Raw genomic sequence first — 17,324 nt, forward strand, 5'->3', positions numbered from 1 at the left:
GGGCAGCACCGTGTTCCCGGCCTGGCCTTGGGTGCCTCACACATGGCACAGTGTGCCATGCCCCGTGCCCGGCTCTGGCCAAGGACACGCAACTGTCCCGTCTCGCCCAGCCCCAGCAGCAGCTGCCTGCAGCCTGGGCCGTACCTCTGCCGTGGTCTTCACCGCGTACTTGACCCTGCTGCGCAGCCCGTCGGCACTGCAGCTGTCCGACTGGTAGGAAGGGGTGACGTGGGCAGGTGTGAGTTTGTCACAGAGGTTGATGGGCTGGTCATCGGCGGAGGCGGTGAAGTCCATGGGGGCCGCGGTGCCATTCCCGTTCATTTCGGGGAAGGCGCTGTCGCCCTGCGTGCTGCTGGAGGTGGAGGGGTTCAGGGTGGAGGAGCCATTCCCACTGCAGCTCTCTGACGAGGAGTCATCTGCAAAGAAGGATGTGTGGTCACCACCATGGCACCCTGCGACCACCTCCCTGAGGTGGGCAAGCTGCTCTGTCCCCACAGCGCCAGCCCTCCTCAAACCCTCCTGTGGGATGCTGGCACGTGCAGCGTGGCTGTGCCGCTGCTTTGGAAGCTCCTGCCCGGCCGGGGCTGCTCCGGGCTCACTTGGTCGGGGAGTCACCCTCTGTGCCATCGCGATCTGGCCCGGCCCAGCCACGCTTCGACCCTGGGATGCAGCAACGGGAGGTACAGACACCAGCGCCTGCGCCTGGAGGACCCATCGCCACATGGCTCTGCTCCCTCGTTCCTCAAAGCACACTGGCCACTGCCATGCCCATGCCCTGGCAGGTAACAGTCCCTGCGCCTCCGCCTGGAGCCGTGGCACTTGGGCTTGAATAAGAACTTTGGAATTTGGTCCTTTTTGCTTTCTGTTTGCATTGTAGGGAGGAGAAAGGGCCATTGCCTCTCCCCACCAGGTCCCTTGCCTCCTCGTGAGGTCCTCCCAGACCAGTTTGGGGCTGCGTGTGGTGGCAGATGACAACCTGCAGAGCCAGCGGCTCAGGGATGTGCTGCCCAGCAGAGTGCTGGAGCGTGGGTACAACACATGGGGACAGGCTGGCTTGGATGGAAAACCCTGAGCTTGTGCCACTTGGAAGCAGCGTTAGGAGCTCTGTTCACAGGGGACATGCTGCCTGGCAAGGCTCCTTGGCACGCTGTGGTGGGGAGGGGCAGGGGCTGCGTGGATGTCCCTCCTGCCCCAGTCAAAGCCCTCCTATACCCTATGCGGACACTCCTGCTTCCCCATACCCCAGAGCCATCCCCACGGCAGCTGCAGCGGCGCGGCCATCCCTTTCTCCCACCATCCCAACAGGCAGAGCCCACAGCTGGGGACCCGGCACACGCAGTGCACAGCCCGGCTCCTGCTCCGTTTCGGTCACATCCACACCCCAGCTCCTGGCACCGGCCCCCTGCCCACGCATGGCTCCCAACACGCCAATCTCCTGCCCTCTGCTGCTCCAAAGAACAGCCCAGCTGCAGCAGAGCCCAGCCCTGCCCGTGCCCGGTGCTGCCTGCGCCCAGCCCTGCCTGCCCCCCGCTGTGCCTGACCCAGCTCTGCCTGCCCTCGGCCTAGAGCCCTGCCTTGGGGCCAGGCACTACATTTTCCAACTGCTCACCCGCTTCCCCCTCCCTCCGGCCGCAGTAAATCCTTTATTTCATTAGGTGCCTCCGCGAGGGAAAGGGCGCAGCACGTGGGGAGCCGCTTCCTGCGCGCGCTGCCGGGCGCGAACAAAGGAGCTGCTGCAGCCCGAGCAGATGGCGGCCACCACCGGCCGCCGGACAATGGGTCGGGCTCTGGGGCGGCCGCGGTGCCGCGGGGCTCCAGCCCCAAAGGTGTGCGGGCGCGGCGGTGCGACAGTGCCCGGCTGCTGCCACCCGCCCTCCTGCTCCTGCCCACCAGCACAGCGGGAACTCCCACGAGCGGCCTGGCGAACGCCCCGTGACCCCCCGACAGCCCAGGACTTTGTATCCCTTCAAACAAATAGACTCGAGGACGCTGGCGCATCCAAGCTGAGCGTGGGGGTCCGGCCGGGGCTGCTGCTGCGTGTCCCCAGCCGCCCCGCCACGGCAGCCAGCGCTCGCTGCCCAGCCTCGGGCATGCGCCAAGGCAGCTCCTGGCCTCACGAGCCCCGAAATGAAAAGGTCCCCACTTGAGCTCCCCACTCAGCAGAGCTCCCTCCCCCTCCTTTCCCTTGTGCTGATCCACTTATTCGTCTGAGCAATGACCAGAGCTGACCTAATCCCTGGGGCAGTGTTTATGTGCCGGGTGCTCCGGGCTGGCGGCAGGCGGCACCCCCCGGCACAGGGCACCGGGCCGGCTGCAGGCAGAGGCCCTTGCTCTCGCTGGCTCTGCGTGCCCAGGAGCGTAGGGTGCCGGGGCAGCCAGCACCACCCCGGGGCACCCTCCCGCTGCCCCCCGACCCGCTCTGGTCTCCTGTCCCTGTGCCACAGCAGTGGGCACCGCAGGGCTTCTGCCGCTGGCTCGGCCAGACCTGGTGGGGCAGGATGCTGAGGGCACTGCCCCCTCCTGCCCCCACACCCCTCCCGTCCCATCGCACCAGGGCACTGACGCTCTCGGTGCTCTCAGGCCCCGGTGGGTTTTGTTTGCCAGCACGGCTTGCCCGGCTCAGCTCTTGTACCACCCCCGCCCCTGGGGGTCTCTGCCCCAGCCAGGCTGCTGCAGCTCTGCCCCACGCACACCTTGCCAGGGCGCGCAGCCAGACCCACCCCTGGCACTCTGCCCCCTCGGTGCGGGTGCAGGAGCGGTGCTGGCCCGGCCGCAGCCCCGTGCAGCAGCGGGCAGGTGGCTGGGGGCACAGAGGCCTCCCTGCCGGAGGGATGGCGGCTGTCCCTCCCCCTGCTCTGCTCTCTGCGCCAGGCGAGACGGGGCTCCCAGAGGGAGGCTCCAGCCTCATCCAGTGATGCCTCTCAGAAGGATTAAGCAGAATTATTCCCGTGCACAGAGGCACAAGCCACATGCCAGGGCCTGCCATCAACCCGGGCACGGCCACAGCAACAGCACCACAGGGCCAATCAGCACCGGTCCCCCAGGCCGGTGGCGGGGACCTTCTGCCGGCTCCTTGGGGTGGCAGGCAGCCCTCGGCACAGCTGCCCACACTGTGGGGACCCTCCATGCTATGAAGCCCCTGCCAGGCAAGGGCACCAAGAGAGGCGTCACCTGGGAGAAGACCATGCCAGTGCCCTGAGCATCCTCAGTCTGCCCAGAACATCCCCAGACTGCCCTGGGCATCCCTGCATTGCTCTGAGCATCCTCAACCTGCTCTGAGTATCCCCCATCTGCCTTAAGCCCCCCCACTCCTCCCTAGGCATCCCGCTCTGCCCTTGCCTATCCACCTCCAGCCTCCCAGCAGTCCCCAGCTCTGCCCCCCCATCCCCAAGCTCCTGTCCCCATAGGAAGTACCAGTCCTGCATCAGCTGCTCACAGTGGGTAGGGTTCCATGGGTGAGGTTGGGATGCCCCGACTTCTCAATGTCTCCAGCTTTCTTTTGTGTTGCACAAAACACACACAGCAACGGCAAATCGAGTTTCTACCCAACTCTGCTGCATTTACAAACCTTGGGTTTGCTACAGCCAAAGAATATTGAAAACAAAGAGGAAGATGTCTCTAGGAGCCTGTCCAGGTGGAATAAGAAAATGAAATGGGAATCTAAAGTAAGGGACTAGCGCCTACTAAAAGAACAATATAGTTTACACCAAGGATGAACTCCACTAGCTACAGATAATTTTCTTATTTCTACATTTTTACAAGTTATGCTCTCCCAGAAGCTCTGCATATAAATTAGTGGATTAATCTCAGTATTGTGAGCAGTGAAATGGCCACCAATTCAGATTGCCGAGGTTCTTGGGTCCAAATGGCAGCAGCCTCAGCCAGCCTAAAAATGCAGGTGGGCTGGGGAGGGAGCACCGCGCTCTCCTGGTGTGGATGGGATGGGGATGGTGCCAGTGCTGCTGCTGGTGCCAGTGCTGCTCCCCCAGCAGCTTTGCTGGGGTATCTTCCAGCCCACGGCCAGCCCCAAGGAGTGGCTGGGGCACACCACAGCAGAGCAGGACCTGGGGGTAGAAGGAACAGCAGCCTTCCCACCTCGGGTGCTGGGACCAGGTTTAGGCTCCCGCCCCACCACCAGCAGCTGTGGCAAGATGCTAAGCAGTGGCAGGGCTGTGTTGGCTGCACTCCCAGAGAATCACCATTTTGGTAAAATCCACCAAACTTCTGAGCTTGGAGAGGTTTTCTGCAGCAAGTGCCCAAAACACACGCAACGAGCAGGGCTCCGGCAGCAGCAGGCAGCAAGGCCAGGCTGTGCAGCCATGAATATATTCATTATCAACCAGCACGAGCCTGGTGAGCTCCCTGCTCACGGCTGGAGCTTGGCTTCACAAGGAGCCCCTCTAATGAGGATAATTGGGAGCCACCCTGCTCCACCCCCGTGCCCTAATTGAAGCAGATGGAACTGTAAAAACAATGTCACTTACAACCGGTTTGATCTTTCGGTCAGAAAACAGAGTATTTCGTTCCCCAGTTTAATCCCCTCGAGCTGGGGCTCCACGGGCTGGAGGCGGAGGAGACCCCGGCACTGTGCAGGGGATGCCAGTGAGGCTGGAGAGCCCAGCAGAGGCTGCCTGGCCCCCAGGCCCACGGAGCGCTGCCCTCCTCGGCCCCGCTGCACAGGCCAGGCGAGCAGCGAGGCCAGCGAGGAGGCCATGGGGAAGCTGCCTCATGGCTCTGCTGCGGCCTTGGCATCTCCCCGGCGGTGCCCAGCCCACGAGAGCGAGAAGCAAAATGGCTTCTTGGGCCGCGGTGCTGGGGGAGGAGGAGATCAGTCACTTATTAAATGAATTAATCAGGGCTCAGCGTTTTCATTTTGAAGAGGCTGCTGGATTATCCTTGATTTCTGTGGTGCTGGATTTGCAGAGATCAGGAGGGGAAGGGGCGATTTCCAACACCTGCTCCCCGGGAGACTTTACGGCAGGGAAGTGCTTGGGTTTAACGTCTCTGTTGGTGAAGGCCACCACACCGCTCTCCAAAAGCAGAGTTAAACATGAATGGGGCAAATTGTTCCTCCTCCTGTCACATCTCCAGAGCAGAGACAAAACCTCTTTTGACTCGGAAAACAATGAGCTTATGTAAGAGCCAGCGGCCCACGGAAACCTCGCCGCAGCCCCGCACCACGCGGTGGGCCAGGGGCTGCCCGGCCCTGCCTGGACCCCACTGCAGCCACAGCCCCTGGCCAGCACTCCCTCGGCCACCGCCCACCCACCTGCGCAGCCTCGGCCGCTGCGGCCATCGCTGGGTCCCACCAGCGACCCTCGGTCCCCCATGGACCACCACGGAACCACCAGCCATGGTTCTGCCTGCCCACAGCCAGTGGGGCAGCGGTAGAGATCGCTGCTCCCACCCGAGACTCCCCATTGCTACTGGGAGGGGACTGCCCTGTCCCCAACCCGCTGTGGCACCAGCACGGGCCGGAGCAGCGTGCCCAGCCCATGGTGGCTGTCAGAAGGGCGCAGAGCATCCCACCGCCGCCTGCCTGCAACAACAGCCAGGAAGATGAAAAGTGCCATAAATTATTCACTCACAAAAGAGACGAAGGGGGAAGAAGGGGAGGAGGAAAGCCCGAGAGGAAGGGATACTTAATACAAATTAGAGAGACCGAGGGGGAATGGGGGCCCTGTGGGGGGCCACGGCCGGGCGGCAGCGCTGCAATCGTTAGGTGCAAGCGAGTGGCACCCTGGGGCTCCTGCACCCACAACCGGGTGCTTGGAGAGGCAGGAGAGGCCCCAGCTGTGCTGGCTGCCATGGCTGCCCTAGCCCTGCGCTGCTCACATGGCCAGAGCACGAAGCTCGTTTTCTCCAGGTCCTGCCCAGCTGATTGCCTCCAAGATGTGTAAGAAAGAAAAAAGAAATGTCGCTGGGGGCTGCGGAGCGGTGGGGCTGGCCAGTGTCCAGTTAAGACGCAATATTTCCTGTCTTCCTTCGTTAATGCAAACCTCGTTATGTCCCAGACAAAGTGTCCACCCTCCATGCTCCCTCCCCGGGTCCCTGCCTTCGACCAGAGCCCTCGATGAGCCAGACATCTGGCACGGCTGGACACAATGCGCATCCGCAGGCAAGCTCGGCCGGACAAGGCAGCGCTGTGCAGCCAGCTCCCCCTTCCTCGGCATGAAAGGTGCCCCCCAGTGCCATCTCCCCCTGTCTCCGCTGCCCAGCCCGAGGAAGCAGCTCCCTCCGACACCGGGACCTCACCGCACTGGCCCCATGACGGACATTTTCCCATGCACAGAAGCTTGGCAGCTCCTGCTGCAGAAAGCAGCCTTGCCACAAACACTCTGCCGCTCAGTTTTCCCTTCTCCTCCCAACCCCTGTTCCTCCCACCGCTGCTCCTCTGGCCGCCTTGCTGCTTGCGGGGTGCTTGAGCCAGAAGTCAGCCCTCGGCCGTGGCGGGGAAGGAGATGGTGCAGACCAAGCCTCTCCTTGTGCCACTGCTGCTGGCAGCCACCCGGATCCTGCTGCAGGGAGGGGACACGGCGCAGCCCTGGGCTGCCTGGGCACTGCCTCTCCCCATGCCAAACAAACGGGTTTGGTGGCTTTGGGCAGGACTCATGTCGAGCTGGTGACTCCAGTGCAAACTGCTGCCAGAGAGACCCTGCTGCTCACACGCAGTCCTTTGGGCAGGACAGAGCAGGGGACCATCCCCGAACCACTGGCCTCGGCACCCCTTCCAGGACACAGCGCAGGGCTCACCCCACAGTCCCCACTCAGACCTTCGGCTGGGAGGGCTCAGTTTGGGGAGGAAGGTAGGGGCACAGGTGGTGCTGGCTGCCCAGCAGTGTGGTGATCCTCTCTGCTCCAGACCAAGGAAAAGCCCCCCAAAACTCCGCTCTGTGCACCAGCAGGACAAGCCAACCAGTTTGGCGGAGCCCACACCAGCTGGGAAGGAGCCCCGAGCCAAGTTCAGTGCAGAGCCTCGTGAAGCCACCGTGGACCCACAGCCTTCATGCTGCACTTCTCAGCCTTGCAGCAGGAAAGGACAGCTCTTCAAAAGACACTGAAAGGAGGGTGTTTGTCACTGGTGAGGGCCTTTGCTTGGGATGAGCTGACATGGAAGAGGTGACCAGGAATGGAGCCACCAGCCCAGACTGCCCAGGCAAGGCAGGGACACGCTTGCTGACTTATGCTGTGGAGACAGCATGGCATGGGGACACCCAGGGAGAGAGGAAATATATATACAAGAAAAATAAGATAAGGTCATGTCTAGCTGTTGTAAGGCCTAGATGCTGGTCCTAATCTTGTTTAGGCTCTCAGCTAGGGCTTCTGGGAGGGTGAAATCCAACATGGGTGCAAGAAGCCCTGAAAATAGTGAGGATTTTTCATCCTGGGAAAAGCAAGGGCCTCGGGGCTCACAGACCACCTCCCACAATGGCCAGCTGTCAGGCGGCTGTGTGTGTCTGCTGGGCTCTCTCTGTGGCGGCAAAGGTGCGTTTGTGTTCACCTGGAACAGGGACTGGGCCAGCCAAGGAAAGCCCCAGTGGCAGAGGGGAACTGGGAGCCATGTGACACCTGATGCCGCCTGCAGTAAGTGACCCTGCTATGGCAAAGCGAGGAGAGCTCCATCGCCCTGCCGGGTTCCAGCTGGCGGGGAGGTGCAGGTGTGGAGCAGGGCATCATGGCTGCCCTGGGGATGAAGACTGGCACGAGGCTGGTGTGTGGGGTCCTGCAGGCAGGAGCTGAGCTCGCTGTGCAGGCACGGGCCTGGCTTCTGGTCTGCACTCGGCAAGAGGGCTGCTCCCCTCCCCAGAAAGTGCTCTGCTAGGTTGGCGGCTCAGGGAACCTGGTGATACGCAGCATGTCATGGGCACCTTGCCAAATAACAGCGGTGTGACCTGGAGCTGTGGGACGCATGCCATACCAGGAGAAGACACTACTGCGCTGGGGACAGCTCGGTGCTGTCCCTGCTGGCCTCAGGGCAGGGTGTCCAGAGTAGTAATGTGCCCTACCTGCTCCCAGGATAACAACCTGAAATAACGCCTGCCTGCATGTCCTTGAGGTCCCTCCTTGGAGCACTCCTGAGGGATGTCCCCAACAACCCGGAGCCTTCCCACCCAGCTGCCTTGAGGGATGCCCCCAAGGACCGTGTGTCTTCACAGTTAAGTAGGTTAAGAAAGTCCTTTCTCCCCTTTCTCCAAGGTCTGGATTAGCCACTGCTGCTTCAGGCAGGACAGGCTCAGTGGGACACTGCCAGTCAAGTAAGGACTGCATGCAGGGACCTCAACTGGAAAGGGATCATGCCATGTCACATACACTGGGGTATCGGGGGTCTGTGTCCTGCTTCCTTTTCAAGAGCACTGCACTCACCAGCAGGTCACAACATCCCTGTGGTGGGATACCTGGCTCAGACCCATGTGCCAGACCAAACTGGGAGGTTTCATGGTGCTGCACTCGCCTGTGGATGCAGACAGGCTTTGAAGATGGACAGACTCCAGCTGAAACTGCTGCAGCAAGACAGGGCCAGGAGCCGGGATCTGCGCTCAGCTGGGAGTGGGCACAGGACGCCTTCAGGGATGGTGACAGGCACAGGGGACAGCAAGATGGCACAGCATTCAGGGTCACTTTGCTCTGAACGCATGCTGGTTCCCACAAACATGTCCCTCCAGGATGTCCTGCACAATAGCTCCGCTTCAGCAGCAAAGAGTTCGTGTTGATCCTGCTGTCGCTTTGGGTAGCCGCTGGCTTCCTGCGGGCACGTATGCTGTGAGCAACATCCGACAGGGAAGGGATGTTGCAGGGAGCTTCACGTTTTCCGTGCTGGGGCCTGCAGGATGAGTAACAAAGGAAAATGGAAGGAGCGAGTGTGTGCGTGTCAGCATTGCTCCTCAGAGCTGGCCAGTGTGTCCTGCATCCTGCCGTGCGCCTGCCAACGCAGCAGGAACCCCGGCTCTGCTGCTGATGCTCTCCCGACGATGCCTTCTCTGTCCCTTACCCACCAAAGTCATTAGGTCTAATTTGTTCTCCCTGCTGTTCCAAGGGCTGACGCTGGTTGCGGCATGGCTATACTGGGCCAAGGTTTCTGGGCATGGAGACAAAAGAAGGTGTTGGCTTTCGTCCTAGCTGCTTTTTAGCTCTCTGGAGATTCAGCAGATACCTGTGTATCAAAGCATGGGACAACAGTTCCCTGCTCTCCTGCCTCTCTGGATTTCATACCACTCTGCTCATATGCCATAGGAGAGCACTTGCTCCTCCCAGGCCTCTGAAAGACCTGGAGCTGATGCTTCGGTACTTTTTAAACAAGACTGTTTTTTAACAAGCATGTCAGACGATACTGCTCTCCTACTAGGCAACTCTTCATTAAAACTTTATACTTTAGGAAGCCTTTCACAGAAGACACACTCCAAGCATCCTGCCCATTGGATGGCAGCAGGTGGGAGCAATTTAGTAACCCGAAAGGATTTCCCACAGGAGGAGAGTACTGAGTCCTGAACAAGCTCCCAACCGAAGGCAGTGGTGCACATCCAGACCCCTCTGCAGTGCTGGGACACTCAGAGGTGAGCCTGGCCTAGCTGCAGGGGAGGCGGAGGACATGCTGTGGCACTGGCCACATGTCCCACAGTTGGTGGAAGAAGGCTGGGACTCTACAGTGGAAGAAGGCTGGGGCTTTGCGGGGCTGCTGCAGGGCACACTAGACAGCTGAGCACAGGAGACGTGGATAAACATCCAGGTTTGGCATGGAGTAGTTTGACCAGAGCCCTTGAGACACCCCATGTGGGCACTCTGTGCGGGCACCTTGGCCAGCTGGGCTCCAAGGAGCACACAGCTCACGCAGGCTGGTGACTCACATTTACATGATTTCCCTGGGAAAGCCTTGAAGGTGTACAGCCTTAGCAAGCCAGTGCAAACCCATTTTGTGTAAATGTAAAAGTGTAAAATACTTTTGCTTCCAAAAAAAAAAAAAATAAAAAAGCTTTCATGGGTCAAGAGAAGAGGAAACTGAAGCGTGCTTGACACTTTGATCCACACACATTCCCTTCCCCATGCCAGTGATTTGCCTTTCCTCTTGCGATGTGTTCCATCTCTGCTCTGTGCTCCTCTAACTGCACGCTTCCCTCCCGGGTTGCCTGGGCCTCTCCATCATCCTTCTTCCCTTCGCAGCCTCGTGTGTGCTTCAGCCCTGGGTGGGAGCGCTGGTTTGGCAGAGGGACTGACACGATGCCCTTCACCCCAGCAGCATCAGCCTGTATTTCAGAGCTCCGGTACAGGACACAGACATTCACCACAGTGACAAAAACCTCTTTTCAGTCCCATAAAATACTCCCTGAATTATGACGGCCTGATGGAAATCCCAGTCCCTGGCTGCTTCTTGATGGGTCTCCTTCATAACCCTGGGCTTGGCTTGCTTGTTCTGTGACTCCATCACTTCTGACCTGCCAAAGTCTACCTGGTTTAGCCTTCTGCTGACCCCGGGGACAGCCTGGAACACCTGCATTCCTGACAAAAGGGAAGGGACTATTTGTGCTTTATTGCTCACCACTGAATCTTACAAAAGAAATTAAAGAGCCAAGAAGGGCCCCAAAGAGGACACCTGCTTCTGAAGAAAAAACACAGGGCATGAAAAATTGGAGGCATTTCCTAAGAGGGCAGAGAGAGAGAGTGAGAGGATTCAGCTTTAGTGAGAACATCTTGATTTGCCTAAATATGCGAGTTCTTACTAAATTACTGTCCTGTTGAATAATATTATTCAGCAAAGGGATCAAAACCATGTCATTCTAGATTACAAATGAGACCTGGGAATTTACAGGGATAAGCCACAAGCCCGGAATTTCCTAATGGGGAGAATGGCAAAGTTCAGAGGCTGCAGAGAGACCTGGCCAGGCCACAAGTATGAGAGGCAACGCTGGCTCAGGGTGGAGGCTGCAGCCAGGTCCTGAAGAGCCGAACGCTTCTGATGAGACCACCTGTGTTACCACCGAAACACCTTCCTCCTGCCCCACGGGAGGGCCCCGCGGGGCCTGGGCACAGCCAGCCTTGGCACAGCCCCACTGCAGGGCCCTGTACAAGGAGAAGTGCCACTGCCCGTCCCGTCGGACAGGGACATGGTGCAGCACAGGCAGGTTTCACATCCTCATCAAGGCTGCCTGACTCCAGGGTCGGTGGCTAGTTAGCTAAAACCAGCCATTTCCCAAAACGGTAGGTTTGCAACAGAAACTGAAGTGCCACAACGTGTTCGGACTGGAGACAGCAGTGTCCCTGCTGTCCCTGCCGTCCCAACCATTCCTGCCACTGGCCACACAAGCAGCTAAAAGCCACCCCAAGGAGACATGCCAGCACAAAAGCCCTTTCTTTCCTCTGGGGTGGTTTTCTAGTCCCCTTTCTTAAAGCAGCACCAACCCAGCCTGGGTTGTCCCTCAACTCCTCCACTCCCTTCCCGCTCTCCTAGCAGCAGCCGGGCTGGGGACAATGAGGTTTTCAACCTCCTGAGCAAAAGCCAGTAACAGTCCAACCACCGAATCCTTCCAAGCATCACGGAGATGAACTCTGACCCGAACTTGTACTTCTACCACTTATTTACTTGCTCTTTTATTTTAAACTAGCATGTTTCACAGAAGTAACACACCACCTCTCTTCACCAAACACTTCCTCCCAGCCAACCCATGTATGCCACCTTCAGCCTCTTCCAACCTCCTGCCCCGACTGAGGAGACACATCCACCCCGCACTCGGCTAGTGCAGATTACAGACTCCTCGCCTGGGGGACCCAAGACGCTGTCTAAGGCGCAACTTTCCAAGCATGAAAAGCTGTGACCTGTACTGCGAAGCCCTGGCATCCTTCCTGCAGTGGGGCAGCACGCAGCACACAGTTCAGGACTAATGGGGCTCTCCTTGTCTCACCCCGGGAACTACAACCTGATGCCTTAGGAGAGGATTTGGTGACCTCTTTCTGGAGGAGCTGGGAGCCAGGGTCCACACAAGGGACCATCAGCTCCGGGTTGGAGAGGGCCCTGGCTGAGCAGGAGCCCAGAGGCTAAATAGGAAGGACTAGGAGTCAGCGCTGCTTCAAAGCCTGTGCTGACATGAAATCCATCCTACAGGTGGGACACCTGATCAGAAAGGACTGGTTAATGTTTAATAAGTCACAAAAACATCCTGTGGCAAAGGCGCAGAGCACTTCCCGCCTGCTGGGGCACTCACCATCCTCGTGGCCGTGCAGGTTCTGCGGGCTGCGCATGCTCTCGTCCTGGCTGGGGCTCAGGCTGGAGTTCAGGTGCTGGTCAGCTGAGATCCATGTGGAGTCATTCATATCAAAGTCCTCGCTGCTCACCGATGTCTCATCCTGGAGGCAAGCAGGAAAGAGTTAATTGGCTGAGCTCTTTTCTTGCCTCCTTTCTCTGCCTTTAACACCTCCTCACCGTACTCCTTCCTAAAAACAATTCAGTCAGCAGCTCGGCCCAGAGAATGGAGAACACCCGCTGGCCCCTCGGCGCTCCCCAAGGCCAGGCAAGCAGCCCTTCCCTTTGCCTCCGCCGGGCTAGGACAGGGCTCTGCTTCCTGCCTGAAGACGTGCCTGAGCAATGGCACTGTCTCTAATTGAGGACAATTAGAAAGAGCTCGCATCCTGTAGGAGCGGATGGCTGAGTCCTGGAGTTTACCCTTTAATCTCCATCCACCCCAGAGTGTTTCTGGCGAGGCAGCGGCGTGTGGGAGTGGAGGACGGGTGCAACTCCATTGAAACAGCTCCATAAAACATCTCGGACTTATTTTTTTTGAGATCACATCATCTGCTGCAACCGGAATCACCGGAGGACCCCGGCACCGGCAGGGAGTGGCCGGTGGGGCAGGTCTGGATAGCGGCACGGTCCCCACGGACCTGCACTGCCAGAGGCTGCAGAGCAGGCTCCTGCAGCGCAGCCCCGAGGGACTGCTCCTCCAGCGCTCTCCGAAGGGATATCACCTCTGCACCCTTATCAAAAATGACAACACACACCTTGGGAAGCAGCTGGGGGAGTGAGGTCCCCAGCGAGACAAGGACACCCTAGCTCACGCTGGGGAGCCCGGCCAGCCGCCTGCTCCCTGACGGCATAGATGACATTCCTCTCTCCCACTCCTGCAGCTGAAAGGACATTTTCTCTCTCCCTCTCTCTCCCTTCTCGCTAACCTTTACAGTACTTCAAGACACAGCCCTTGGATTGCTTCCAGCGCCGGAAAGGTCAGCCACAGGATTTCAAAACCATCATCATAAAGGCAGCACTGAGATCCTCAATGAGAGGAGGGGCTGCGGGACCTCCCTGGGCTGAACTCTCCGAACATGCAGCTTGGGAGGAAGCAGATACGTGTTCCCATATGAACACGGTCCTGCTGGTGATCCCTTTATCTGCCTTCCTCTCCCCGCTCCCCTCCCAAAGCAACGGGCAGAGACCGCATCCAGAGCCCTGGGGTGCAGGGGAACACCAAAAATGTTTCCAGAACTGCTTTCAACTGTGCCTTCCTTTGATTGAAACATTTCAAAGGCTTGTAAACTCTCTGCTCTGATTTTTTTTTTCCTCCCTTGGTCCTGGGATAAAATACAATCCCCGCTCCCTTTCCGTGTAAGAAGCAATTGGCAAGCGCCCCTCCAACCTATGCCTGCGCCTCATAAAAACTACCCTGTCTGGCCGCTGCTGGCTGACAGTTTTTATTGTGAACAAACAAATGTCTTTAAAGACAGGTTTGTGCTTTTCCTCCCATCTCCTCGTCCCTACAGACACATCTGCTGGCTCAGGGCTCGTGCCCGCCCCCAGCCCACTCCCTCGATGTGCCTCCCGGGGAGTTTCCTGGAATTTACAGCTTGTGAAACCCCGCACGCACCAACAGAAGGACAGGGCTCAGCATGCCTGCCACCCTGCCAACAGAACGGGGATGCCCTGACCCCCAGGCCCCCTACACTGCCAGCCAGGTGCCCTCACGCAGCACCACCCCCCCCATGCCCAAGTCAAGCAGAGCTGGAGAGGTGGGAGGCAGGGGGGAGGCATGGCGTCCCCCAGCTCAGCTCAGCACAGCACTGCTGCTATGCCAGCCACAAAGCAATCCTGCCTCTCCAGAAACTCCATCTTGTACACACAGGAACAGAACTGCAAAGGTCTCCCTGTTACAAACTATAAATAGTCTCTTTATTGTAAGCATTTGCAGGGAGGCAGCCACCCTAATATCTGGCCTTCTTCACAAGGCTTACTCAAGATTACTGTCAGAGCTTAAGAGACAAACACAAATGCCAAGGTCCTTGCTGCTGACAGTCTCTCACCTGTCCAGTGAGGAGGAGGAACCCTGGGAACAACCCACGATGTTTTCGGAAAGCATCTGGCTCAGGCATGGGATCTGTGGGGCTCAGCTGCAGCGAACACCCAGCCTCAGCACGCAAACCACAACCTGGAAGGCATCATGCCCTCCACGTACTCACGCATGGTGGAAAGGCAGTGACATGAAGGATGCCTCGCATGCACATGCTATGTAAAGTGCTTTATAAATGCGTACAATTCTCTCGAGGTGCAGCAGCATTTGCCTATTATTAGAAATACTCTGACTATCAAACCAGAAACTGATAAGCTATAAATTACTCAAGTCAAACAAGGCCGTCGCACGTTCACCTGTCCAGGATCCAGCCACCAGCAGAAAGAGGAGGCTGCTGCTGTGGGACCCTGCCAGGCAGCCCTATTCCGTCTCCAGTGTCACCCCTTGCTTTCCAGCCAGTTTTCTGCTTTCCAGCACTAACACCCTTGGCCAAAACACCAACAGGACAACTTCCCGGCAGCGCACAGCTCCCACAGCACAGCCCACCCCAAGGGAATGCAAAGCCAACCATGCAGGTGGCAGCAGGTGAACGGCAGCGGAGAACAGCCAGAGCTGGCAGCGACAACTGCTGAGAGAGCGTCTGATGCCCCAGGAGCTCCTCACACCTTTGTGCCTCTTCCCTAAAGCAAGAGAAAGGCCTTGACCTTGAGCGCGGCTCTGGTCATCCCCATCACTGTGGCTCTGGCATCCTCCGCTGCCCCTCAGCTGCATCCCTTGCTGCTCACTGGGACACCAGAGGTCACCAGCAAGCTCCCTCCTCAGGACAACCCTCCGAGACCAAAGGCTGAGGGTTGTGACCTCCCTGACTGCTGCATGTTAGTGCCAGTGGCAACTGCTGGCACTGCCACCCTCACGTCGGGAATAATCCCAGGGACAGGAGGCCCTGGCAGCAATGCCCAGAGCACCGGCTGCCCAGGCACGGCCCAGGAGCAGCTCCATTTCAGGTGGCTGGAGTGGAGGGAGAGCAGCACAGCACATGTCCCAGCATCAAAACACGGGACACCAGAGCAGGATCAAACTTTCTGGCTGGGTGGGCAGCTCTGAGTTTACCCCAGACGCCAATAACCTGCGTGAAGGCTGAGCATTGAAGCTGGCTCCACCATCCAGCCAAACAAGGAAGCGTTTCTCAACAGTAGCAACAGCTACGACTCGGAGCAATACGGTAAATCTAATCTACCCTTCCACCCTCTTTTGGCTTGCAAGTCAGGCAGCTCATTCTTTTTCCTCTCTGGGTTCTCAGGAGAATTCTCTCTGCTAATTTCTTCTTTCCTGTAAACAAACTTCAAATGAAACTTTCATTAGAAAACAGAGTGCAATCCATTACCAGCGCCTGTCTCAGGACCGGCCGCCTTTTCCCCAGTTCCATGCCACTGATGGGACAGATGGAAGTGACAGTGGCTGCCCCAACCAGCCAGCCCAGAGCTGAACCCCGAACCCCAGCACCACTGCTGCCACCCTGCTCCTTCCTGCCTTTCCCAGCTCTCCGGAGAGATCTCCTCACCCCGCAGTAAAGTCCCATCGCTTTGTTTCCAGCGTTCAAGGGATTGAGCGATCAAGGGTCAGGCAACGTGCGTGCAGCTCCTCTTCTGCAAGGGGAAGTCGGATCCTGCTGGTGCATTCACAGGCCACACCCAAACATCGGAGCACGGCTCCCAGTACTGCGCAGGGTTTGGAAAACAACATCCTTGCTCCTTTCCTTATCTACAGTCCAACATTCACAGCTGCTCTGCAGACACTCGCAGCCAGTATTTTCTAACCAGCAAAGGCAGACACTCACATGTGCAGGACTCACGCTCCGCGTTTCTGTCCCACTTTCCATTCACCAATCTTCGAGCACCGCGTGTGCACGCGTCCGCTGAGCCTCTCAACTTCCCTCCGAGTTAGAAAAGTATTCTTCCTATTATAGAGCTGGAAACCCCGGGTACTGACAGCCGCTCTGGCTGCTCCAAGAACACAGCAAGTCACTGGCAGATCTAGGAACACAGTCAAGACCTCCAGGCTGCAAGGCTTTAATTGCTAGACGAGGTTTCTCCACCAGTGACTCTCCTTCCTGGAGAACAACCTCCCACAGCACAGGCTGGAACAGGGCAGCGGGGGAAGCTACTCTTATAACCGTACCTCGTAAATATATGCAAGGCTATCAGTAACCTGCTTATTTTACAGCCAGGCTCAGTTTCTTGGGGACTGCCTTGCAAGTCTCTCTCCAGTCATTTACATGCTGTGCCTCACGCTTAATATTCCAGGCTCCAAGTCTCAGGATGGTTTATTTTTCTCTCTTTGAGTCCTTTTATTTTAAAACGCGTCCTTTCACGCCACAGCCTACTATCCCGATGGGATTTCCTTCCACGGAGCAGGAACCGAGGCTGTGTGCCGCGCAATCTCCCCAGCACACAGCCACACTCAGTTTCCCACCAGAAGCAGCCGTGTTTTTAGAGTCAACAAAAGGCAACGCTTGACTGCCAGCCCCCGGAGCCGCTCCACCACCGTGCCAGCCACAACCTGCCCGGCACAGGCAGCCCCCAGCCCTGCCAAACCTGGCCAGGGCAGAGCACCTCCCGCCGTGACCCGCAGCAGCGGCACTTGGGGACGAGCTCTCAGGAAGGCAGCCTCATCTCCGTCTCAGCCACTGTTTAAACCCAGCCCTCTGAGCATGCCAAGAAGGTATTGAACCAGATTTGACCCTAACTTAACCAGTTCAGCGCAGAGGAAGGCTTACTAATGGAAGATAAAACACTCCAGGTCAAAGATTGATACTGCAGCCACAAATACTGTGGTGGTCATTGCTTCAAAGAGCCCGAGAAGCCTTAAAGCACAAGGGTGTACACTGGCTGTGGTGGCAGCAGGCTGTGACTGTGCTGCCTACTCGTGTGTGCAATTCACACACCAAACAGAACATCCCCAGCGCTCTTTGTCAGGTCACTTACATCCTTATTTACTGCAATTTCTGTTGATTTCTACGGGACGTGGCAAAAACGTGTATTTTGCTAGTTCCCCCAAAAC

The 17,324-nt window shown here is 58.0% G+C and overlaps 1 protein-coding gene across 6 annotated transcripts in view; it reads right to left on the reverse strand.

Moving 5' to 3' along the window:
• NOL4L (nucleolar protein 4 like) overlaps window positions 1-17,324 on the reverse strand; it is a 63,897-nt gene that overhangs the window by 8,246 nt on the left and 38,327 nt on the right. For all 6 annotated transcript variants that reach the window (XM_080404394.1, XM_080404398.1, XM_080404397.1 and 3 more), the window contains 2 exons: window positions 12,192-12,333; window positions 145-416 (listed from right to left, as the gene is read on the reverse strand). In XM_080404394.1, coding sequence (XP_080260520.1) covers window positions 145-416; window positions 12,192-12,333 — 414 coding nt within the window. The remainder of the gene's footprint in view (window positions 1-144; window positions 417-12,191; window positions 12,334-17,324) is intronic.

The sequence above is a fragment of the Falco punctatus genome, assembly GCF_963210335.1.
Source record: "Falco punctatus genome assembly, chromosome: 10".
NCBI classification, from domain to species: domain Eukaryota; kingdom Metazoa; phylum Chordata; class Aves; order Falconiformes; family Falconidae; genus Falco; species Falco punctatus.